The 9718-nt window shown below is 38.3% G+C and overlaps 1 protein-coding gene across 1 annotated transcript; it reads right to left on the reverse strand.

The window, feature by feature from the left end:
- Positions 1-3922: 3922 nt before the first annotated feature.
- On the reverse strand, positions 3923-6953 carry LOC141146625 (hemoglobin subunit alpha-B). Its single transcript, XM_073633029.1, has 3 exons — positions 6765-6953; positions 4496-4700; positions 3923-4146 (listed from the first exon to the last, which is right to left on the reverse strand). The coding sequence occupies exons 1-3, from the start codon at positions 6857-6859 to the stop codon at positions 4018-4020; spliced, it is 429 nt and encodes a 142-aa protein (XP_073489130.1). The 5' UTR covers positions 6860-6953; the 3' UTR covers positions 3923-4017.
- Between the last annotated feature and the right edge of the window lie 2765 nt (positions 6954-9718).

A 9718-nucleotide genomic window follows, 5' to 3' on the forward strand; every position in this document is an offset into this window, starting at 1 on the left:
TAACACTTGCATGGGTGCTTACAATGATCATCTTTTATTTATGTAAAACCTTTATCCCAAAAGGACAAAAACTGTTTGCTGCAACTGCTATAAAAGTATTAGCTGAAGTTTGGCTTCAATTCAGATACAAAAAATCTAAATATGCTAGTTCATCTAACACTCCCCTCCCCCCAGGACTACCAATGCTGCTGTCCAAAGGTGTCCCCTGTGCTCCTTCATCCAGAATGTGGGCACTTTGATACAGGAGGGGTGTTACTGGCCAGATCACCAGGTGAAAACAGAAGAAGAACAAAACTAATACAGCCACCACATCGAATGATTGATAAACTGCAATATATTACATTTTTGGTTTGGGGTTTAATACCACTTTAGTATAAACTGCAACCTTGCTATTTCCCATCTTTTAAGCTGTCTGACTCTCATTCCAGAATTGGCTATATCTCATCTTACTGAGATGGAATGAGAATATGAAGTGCAGCAAAAGCAATATTTAAAATAGACACAATATCAGCGAAAGCCATTGCAAAATTGAAAAATCATTTTTTTTACTACTGTATAGCAGTTTCTCTCCAAATATTGTCATCTTTTAAAAATTGACTGGTCATTCCCAAACAAAAAAGACCTAAAAGTTATTTTAAGATAAAAAAGTGTGAGATCCCATTTACATTTTTGAAGTCCCACATCCCACATTGTGTTCCATGTTAATGTACATGGTGTTAAGGCAGCCCAATGAGAACACTCACAAAATCAGACGTGTCACAATTTTGTTAGGCAATGCACCAAAATGCACTACGGCGTGTTGCCGTAGTGCTTTGGTTTCATTCAAAGCAGCTGTATTGTCCTGCACTGCAGTAATATGTGTTAGGCTACTTTCACACTGAGGCGGACACTATATTTAGCGTCGCTTTACCGTTGTTTTAGCAGTGCTATTCGGGTGCTAGCGGGGCGGTTTTAACCTCCGATAGTGGCCGAAAAAGGGTTAAAACCACCCGCAAAGTGTCGCTGCAGCGGCGCTTTGCCGGCGGGTTTGCAGCGCTGCCCCATTGTGTTCAACGGGAAGGGGAGCTTTAGGAGCAGTGAATACACCACTTTTTTGACCGTCCTGCAAGCGTACCGATGCAGTGTGAAAGCCCTCGGGGCTTTCACATTGGTGTGAATTGAGCGGTTCTTTCAGGGCGCTTTGCAGGCGCTATTTTTTGCACTTTAGCGCCTGCAAAGCACCTCAGTGTGAAAGTAGCCTTACACTCTGCTTATAAACAATTAGATGTCTGTATTGCCTGACATTCAATCAAGATCCTAGGCAACATTCACCCAGTTATAAAAAAGGTGTCTGTTACCCTACCAGTAAATTCACCTGATATTCCCTGAGCTTGTTTGCAAATAAAATTCACTTGGATGAGATTTCATATTATTGCTTCTACTGAAAATATAATATGTGTCAATGGAAAGTGTTTTTTAGCAATGGGAGGCAAGGGACCACAATTTTTTTTCCTAAATGACAGATTCTGTGTTTTTGCACAATTTCATCACTGTAGATTGCTTCTGCTAGAAAATATACCTGCAGGTTTAGAAACTTTTTGACAGCTCACTCAATGTCTGTTCTTCAGAAGCTACATTCACCTTGTGCGTATTCATCCTATTGCAATTAGGGTCAAAGTGACTGTGGCATGCCAGCTGAATGCCACTTAAGTGAATGGCACTAAAGAACGTACCGGAGCAATTTCCCCGTCAAATATCTATATATATATATATATATATATATATATATATATATATAGATATATATTTATTACAGAATTACAGAGAGACTGCATTTTTCACATCAAGACTGAATGGAGCATGCTTTTCTGGGGTACAGGGGGTCCTCGACTTACGAACATCCGAGTTGCGAACAATTCCTACTTACAAACGGGGCCCGAATGACTTCACTGCTGGCCGAATCTTCCTCTCCTTGCTGGAGTGAGCCTTTCCTCCGTTCCTGGCTTGGCTGCGGACCCCCTTCGTGATCCTGCCTGCCCATCCACAGGCCTGGCACGGTCCCGTGGCCTGCCAGGCCACTAAAACTGCCCATCGTGGCCGAGGCCTTGTCCGGCCTAGTGCGGCCTAACGAAGCCTCCAGGATCCCTGGTCTTTCCTGCGCCGCTGCCCCGCGGAGGTGCACCGCGGCCGGCCGGCCTGCCTGGACTTGGACTGCTGCTTTCACCATCCATCTCCCTGCTGTGCCATACAGTGTACCTCTCTCTGCTGTCTCCTGTCGCTGCCGCCATGAAAACAGTGAGAGGGGAGAGCTGTGCTCAGCTGTACTCCTGGACTCCTGTTTTGGAGGTGACAGGGTCAATAAAGAGAACCTGTCACCTCCAATTGCTATCACACAGGGAATTGTTTTCTCCTGTGTGATAGCAATAAAGTTAAGTGAAAAAAAAAAATTAATAAAAAAAATAAAAATAAAATAAAAAAAAGAAATACAGTAATAATTAAATTAATAAAATAAAAAAAGTAATTAAAAAAAGTAAAGAATAAGAAAAATAATATTAAAAATAAGAAAATTATACAAAAATTAAAAAGTAAACGACAAGCTACAAATAAATAAAAATAAAAAAAAGTGATAAAAAAGTAAAAAAATAAAAGAAACAAAACATATTTGAACTAACCATGCTGCCCCTGCCATCCAGTTGCCTTTCTCTGTTGATTTGGGTTTACATCCTGTCTCTGAAACTAGATTTGCACTTAAAAAAGGTACTGTTCCAACTTACAAACAAATTCCACTTAAGAACAAACCTACAGTCCCTATCTTGTTCGTAACCCAGGGACCCCCTGTATTTCACCTTCCACTCTTCCTCTGGACTGGATCAACTGTGGGTGAAAAATTGTGTATATGGAATTTTCTTTCTTTTTTTTTTTTTTTTGGTTGAACTAGATGGAATTGTGTCCTTTTTTCAACCTGACTAATTATGCAACTATGTACCTTTGAATGTGTACAATAATCTTTTGCAAAGTGGTTAGCAAGCTTCAAATAGCTTGGATGAAGATTTCAAAGGAAACTTTAGTTCCACTATAGGAATACAAATCTTCAACAAAGATACGCAAATGCTTTGCAAAAAGCATCTGTAGCATAATAAATGAAAGTCCACTTTAGGTAAAAGTCAAGGTATAAAGTCAGCTCAGCATTCATGCCATTTTCATTTAAAAATAGTATCTCAATCATCTGTAATGAGTTTTATTTTTTAGTTTAGCAATTTACCACCCCCCCCCCCCAGCCACAAAAAAACATAAAAGATACTTACCTCAGACTCAAGCTTGTCTGCCTAGCCAGTGGTCTTGTAACAGCCCACAGTCTTTGTCATGTCACTGGTGCTTCGGTGAATGGACCAGATGTAAAGAGACTATGATAAGTACCGGTATATATATATTTTTTTTTTTATAGTAGGTTTTTACCTATTAGATTAGGTGGACTAATATATTAGTTGCTGTTACTTTTTCACATCTAACAACATGTTTGCAATTACCTTTATTAGCAAGAAATGCTTGTCCTGTCCCCCTCTCCTATTTAGCTTCATGACAGCCTGACTTTATGATTTCATGTCTAAGGTTTATTCAGATGGGGAATGTTTGTCAAATGAGAGTGCCTTAGTTAGCGTCACATCGGATAGTGGGATGGCAGTTGGCAGAGAGAGGCATTTTTGGCTAATAAAGATAATAGCAAGTATTTTGTGGTGAAAACTTTACTTTATACTGTTTACAATGTAGTACAGGTACAACTGTGTAGCAGTATTTCCAATTTAGTCTGTGTAGTATTATTATTATCAATTTTAAAAAGTGGAAAAATAAATAGAAGCACACACACACATGTACATTGCATGCACAAAGATACTCACATACATTAATTAGAATGTAAATAGAACAAAAAAATAACACAAGTATATTTAGATTTATTAATTCATGCTTTATTGTTAGATAAAATCCATATTTTTGTCATAGAATCTTTTATTCAAACTGACTGATAAAGAGACGTATTGATTATCTGTACTTGGAGTACAAAGTCTCAGAGACGGCAGCCAGGAACTTGTCAAATGCAGCATGAGCACGTGGTGTAAAATCTTCTGGGAAATGGATAGCCAAGACCACTAGGATGTTGTGGCAGAGAAGCTACAAGATATAAAAACATAGAGATATATTAGTCCACTGTATATGCCTTTTCATTGAATGGGCATTGTATATTTTTACTAACTGTCCCCTAGTAGTGGTTGATATTTTTGCTACCAACATTGCTATACTATTGCTGCCACAAAATATTAATCTAGAATAATTAATAAATTTAAATATTAATTTAAACATAAATTAAAAGATACAGTCCAACAAGACTGGAGAACATTACAGTGCATTAACTATACAAGGATATGTTGGTGTGATTGGTACAATGTATTAATCCCTCTCACAAATGGCCTATAACATATGAAGATTATCTTTCAAGTTTATGATAGTAAGAATATCTCACATGAAAGTTTCCTGGATCCACTCTCAGATCATGGGCATGCTTGTCACTCAGATTGCTCAGAGCTTCGTCCAGATGGTCCAGATTTTTGCTTGCATGTCCAATGGCGTTAAGAACTTTGGCTCCCTGAGCTCTGACAGCAGCAGATCCATGCTCCACATTTAAATGACTGAAGTATGTTTTCGTTTTTGGGTGGGATTTGAAAAGTCTACAAGAATTAAATAAAGGTAGTTTAATTCTTCGGAACATATTAATCCTTACATTTTGAAAAAAATTAATAATAATAAATATATATATATATATATATATATATATATATAGTGTAAATTTTTGCAGTTTTTAACAATACAACAGCCTATGTCTTCTATAAAATAATTTTTAGGTGATTAGCTCCTAGAAAGCTGTGGATGGAGGGAGGAAGGTTGTCACAGTGATATAAGGCATGCTCAAAAACCTGCTTGTAAGAAGAGACGATTTCTGGCCTCAAATGTGAAATAGACCAGAGACAGGCTAATGATATTTAGACAGAACACACGGCCATGGATACACCCAACAGCCACTTGATGCAATAAATTAAACCAGTACAAAGAGACTATGAAGGCTGTCACTTCTGACCTCTTGTTCTGAAAATGCTCATTGCCTGGCTGTCATGCTAATCCAATGACTTCAGTACTTTCTCAGGCAATGTCCTGTAGCAAGTACTGTATGTAGCTCAGGAGTTAGAAGTTCACTCTGACTTTCTAATCTGCATGCTTTTTCCAAGTCAATGGCTTAGAAGGTATTTAATAATATAGAAACAGCTGTGCAACTTGAATTCCAGAAGGTCAGTAATAGAAGCAATTGTCACCGGCACAAATAGAGGGGTGAATCTTCCCAATGGGGACACAGACAGCAATAAACAATTGTACAACTAGCATTTCAGAAGGTCAGCAATAGAAGCAATGGTCCCCAGTACAATTAGAGGGGTGAATCTTCTCAATGCGGACACAGACAGCAATAAAAAACTTGACAGAGTGTGTAGCCTTTGCCCACTCCTCCCAAAACAAAACAAAAGTTTTGTCTAGAGATACACTATCATTGCTGCTGAAAGCTTTACAATGGGGGTTATGTCAAACAGGCTTGATATTACTGCTTGAGCCCTGGTTTACATTGCAGCGATTTGGCATGCGATTTGACATGTCAAATCGCATGTCAAATCGTTGGCTATTGCCAGCAATAACACCGTTCGAAGCGGTGTGACGCCGCTTTTGCGACGCCGCACCAATTCCCAAAAAGTACTTTCTGTACTAGTTTTGCCGACTTTGGGGTGCGAGTTCAATAGACATTTGTGCAGAAACCTGCACAGATGTCTCTGAAATCGACCCTGAAGTCAGGACTGAGAATGCAGGAATAAAATTGCGCAAGTGCAGCTGTCAGTGTTTAATTTCAATTGTCAGTGTGAACCTAGGCTCTCATGTAAAAAACAAGCCCCTTTTTTAGTAAAGCTCTTGTTACATAAAACCCAATTAGTGTTGATTTGTTGAACTTTGTGCTAAGTGGAAACACCCAAAGATGACCCTTAACTGTATTTTGGGGTGGAACAAAGGCATTAATCATGCCTACGATCTACCCCAACTTGCCGCTTCGGGCCTTCTTTGGGTGTTTCTAGAACTATGCGAGTTAGAGCTCACTGTTAGAGACCCCAAAAATATAAAAAGCCAGTTGACTCAATTCAGCAGACTCCATTTACAACTGAACCATCACTATTCAGTGGATAGGCCATTTAGTTAATTTTTGTAGATGTATGATTTGCTGTTTAAGTAACACTTAAAGTGTATGTCCAGCCAGAACATTTTTCTTTGTTTTGCATAGAGAGGGGAAGGGTTATAACCCATGTCTGTTTTTACTGCTAACTAGGGATCCAGTGGAGAGATGTTGACAACGTTTTACCACACAGGAAGTGAGGAGAACCCTTGATAGCAGTAAACACCCAACAGATGTTCTAATTCTTCCCTGCCCCAATGAAAAACTAGGGAAAAAATAACATTGACTTGAGATAAACTTTAAGTGATGGCGCAGCATTATGTCTCTCTACAATTTACCCACTGCATGAGAAATACCAGGAACAATTTAATTAATTTAAATAGGAATGTCGGGTGATTATTTCTGTTTTATTTTAGTTATCAGGGAGAACAATCTCCTAAAACTAGATATACAGAGTTGACTTAAATGCATATGAAGAAATAATTGTATGCGGCTACTCCCAAGCTACTTAAAATTAACCAAAGCTCACCTCTCCATGGCCTCTTCACCAAGGAATTCAACATTTGGAGCCATCTTTTCCCAGAGGTGGGTAATGTCATGTCTATCAGAAGCACTGAAAGGCATTTCTGTTTGTGTTCTGGATACCTTCTCAGCAGCTTGAATAAAAATTCAGTGACTGAAACTAGGTTCAGGGGGTTTAAATATGTATGGGCAGCTCTTCTTATATCCTTGCGTGGCCTCCGCCCTTTTTATTACCATCTGCTTATCTAACATTTGTACAAATTATGACTGGCTGAATTAATGATCTCTATGTACAAAAACGATGAAATTAATTTCTTTATTTTTAATAAGCAAACACTCAGATATAAAGATTACATTTTTGCATCACAATGCATCACATATTCTTAACTCATATACTAAAGTGTTTGAATTAGACCTCTAAAAAAAAGTCTTAACAGAAGATATACATTACCATAATGACCATGTCAATTTCTATATTACATGCATGTTTTCATTCACCTTGCTCCAGCTTGTTTTGCCGCTGACACTGAGACTTCACAAGTAAAAGTTGCATTCTTCACCACAATGCAAGTTGAATTATGTTGGAAAATATAAGGCTTTTACATGTATTGGTTGGAGAAGCAGTTCCAGTATGTACATAGAGCAGTAAACTAGCAACAAAATGCAACTGGGGTATTTGCAAACATTACATGTCCAGTCATATGTTTTGTCCGCTGTTATTTTTTTAAGTGCAGGGTGATTGATTAATACAAATACTACCTCGATCAATGCCTAAATGGCATGTATCACTGAAATGTGGAATACCAGATTCTGACTACTGGAATTGACCTGGTTAGGAATTGACCTCTCCAATTTGAGGGGACATCTCCTTTTTAGACAGCTGTCACCTGAACAGGTGCCCCCATTGAAAATGTCTGATCACCTGCTTTTTATGTAACTTTTTGGATTTCTCATCACTTTCTGTTCTGGTAACAATGTTCACCAAGACAAATAGAAAGAGTCCCCCCCGTCCCCCCACGGGGGATACAGACAACAGTACAAATCTGACAGAGGTTCTAAGCCTTCCTCACTCTATAATAAATGAGAAATAATTTTCTCAGATTGAGATGTACAGTACATGTACAGCCAGAAAGTCCCCCAGCGTTATTATTGTACACCCCATGGGAATGGGCCAAGCCAGTTTATATTTCTTAATATGTACATCTTTCACTAGCTGGAGAGACAATGTACAAAGATGCCGTTTGCAACAATTTTGAATAAAAAAAAGAATTTCTCATCCAACTTGCATTACAAGTGGAAGCTCATTTGGAAGTGCAGTCGCTGTAGATCTGAGGGGAAGCTTGTAATGAGGGAAAGCTCTGCTGATTTCTATCATCCAATCATGTGCAAGCAAAAATTCAGTTTTTTATTTTCCTTGCATGTCCCCCGTAGATCTACAGTGATTGCACTTCCAAGTGCACTTTCAAATGCACTTGCAGTGTACTTGTAGTGCAAAGTGGATTTGCCTTTAGTAAATAAACCCCAATGTGTTACAGTGTACCACATAAATAAAAAGATAGCTGTGGTTTTGAATGCATTGGTTAAGCTCTGTTTTTATGACTGCTCTTTGCCTAAAACAGCCAGCTATCAAATAACTCTAAAGTCACAGAAGGTGATAATGGATCAGAATATCGGAAACTAACCAGGAATAAAAGTTCAGTATATAACCCTCAGAGCAGTGAGGCAAGCTCTATGAAGCAGGTCGGCTTCAAACCCAGCCACCTTAAATAGACCATCCATGCACTGGAGAAATGGGGCAGGACATAGCAATGCATATGCTTGTGTTTGAGTATTTTAGATTACACGTGGTGGCATGTGGAGCTACAAACATCTGACTGATACTGCAATATTAATATAACATACTATACAGAAATGCATTCATAACATTTTATAAATCTTTGAGCGTGGAAGTTATTTTTATCCAAAACACACACACACACAACGGTTCCTACATTGATATACAGTAATTGAATGAAACAAGGTTTCTTATGTCAGGGTCAGAACTTGGGGTGCTGCTTGCTCTGCTAATATGCCAATGTACACTGCTCATCCTAATCCTCATAGCATGTTATGTGACATGTTATGCCTTCATACAGTATATGTCATATGAAGAAGTCATTATGAACACTGTTACTGTATTGCTTTCCTTGGTGAATCGCGACACTTTATGCACAAGTGTCTCATGAAAAGCCCCTGAATCCCTGATGTGGATGCAGGGATGTTGTAGCCTGAACCTCATCCGCTCCTATAAAATTGGAAATATTTGACTATTCAGTAGTTTCAGTCGTGTCTAGATGTTACAGCCAATTCTGCAAGGGGGTTGGCCTAAAGAAAGCAAAAGTACAGATCCTATTTATCAAACTGAGTTTGTTATTATATTTCATACAGATATGTACCTTGTTTTTGTGGATTAAACATACACATAGGAAGTTGTTAAATAGGATGAGGCCAGCAGATTATTATATTCCTAATTTAGCTCAAATTACAGAACTATTTGATTTAATATCTTTTGACATAATTAACCATTTCAAATAAAACCACCTAAAACCCCTAGAAAAAATTATTTTCAGATTTTGGAAATATGTTTGTTTTTGCAGAAAGCAAGGCTATGCATTTGATGCCATCCAAACATAATTATAGTCAGTAAGGCTGAAAAAAGACACCAGTCCATCCAGTTCAACCTGTATGGGTGTGTGTATATATCAATAATAAATTGTCCCTCTATGTTGTGATCGTTAAGATGCCCATCTAAGTTTTTTTTTAAACTATTGACGTTCCCTGCTGATACCACTGCTTGTGGAAGAGAATTGCACATCCTTACCACTCTGACAGTAAAGAACCCTCTACCCAGATTAAGGTTAAAACACTTCTCTTCCAATTTCAGTGATTGGACGTATGTCTATTTAAACTCCATTTCACTCA

The sequence above is a fragment of the Aquarana catesbeiana genome, linkage group LG06, assembly GCF_042186555.1.
Source record: "Aquarana catesbeiana isolate 2022-GZ linkage group LG06, ASM4218655v1, whole genome shotgun sequence".
Classification (NCBI taxonomy): domain Eukaryota; kingdom Metazoa; phylum Chordata; class Amphibia; order Anura; family Ranidae; genus Aquarana; species Aquarana catesbeiana.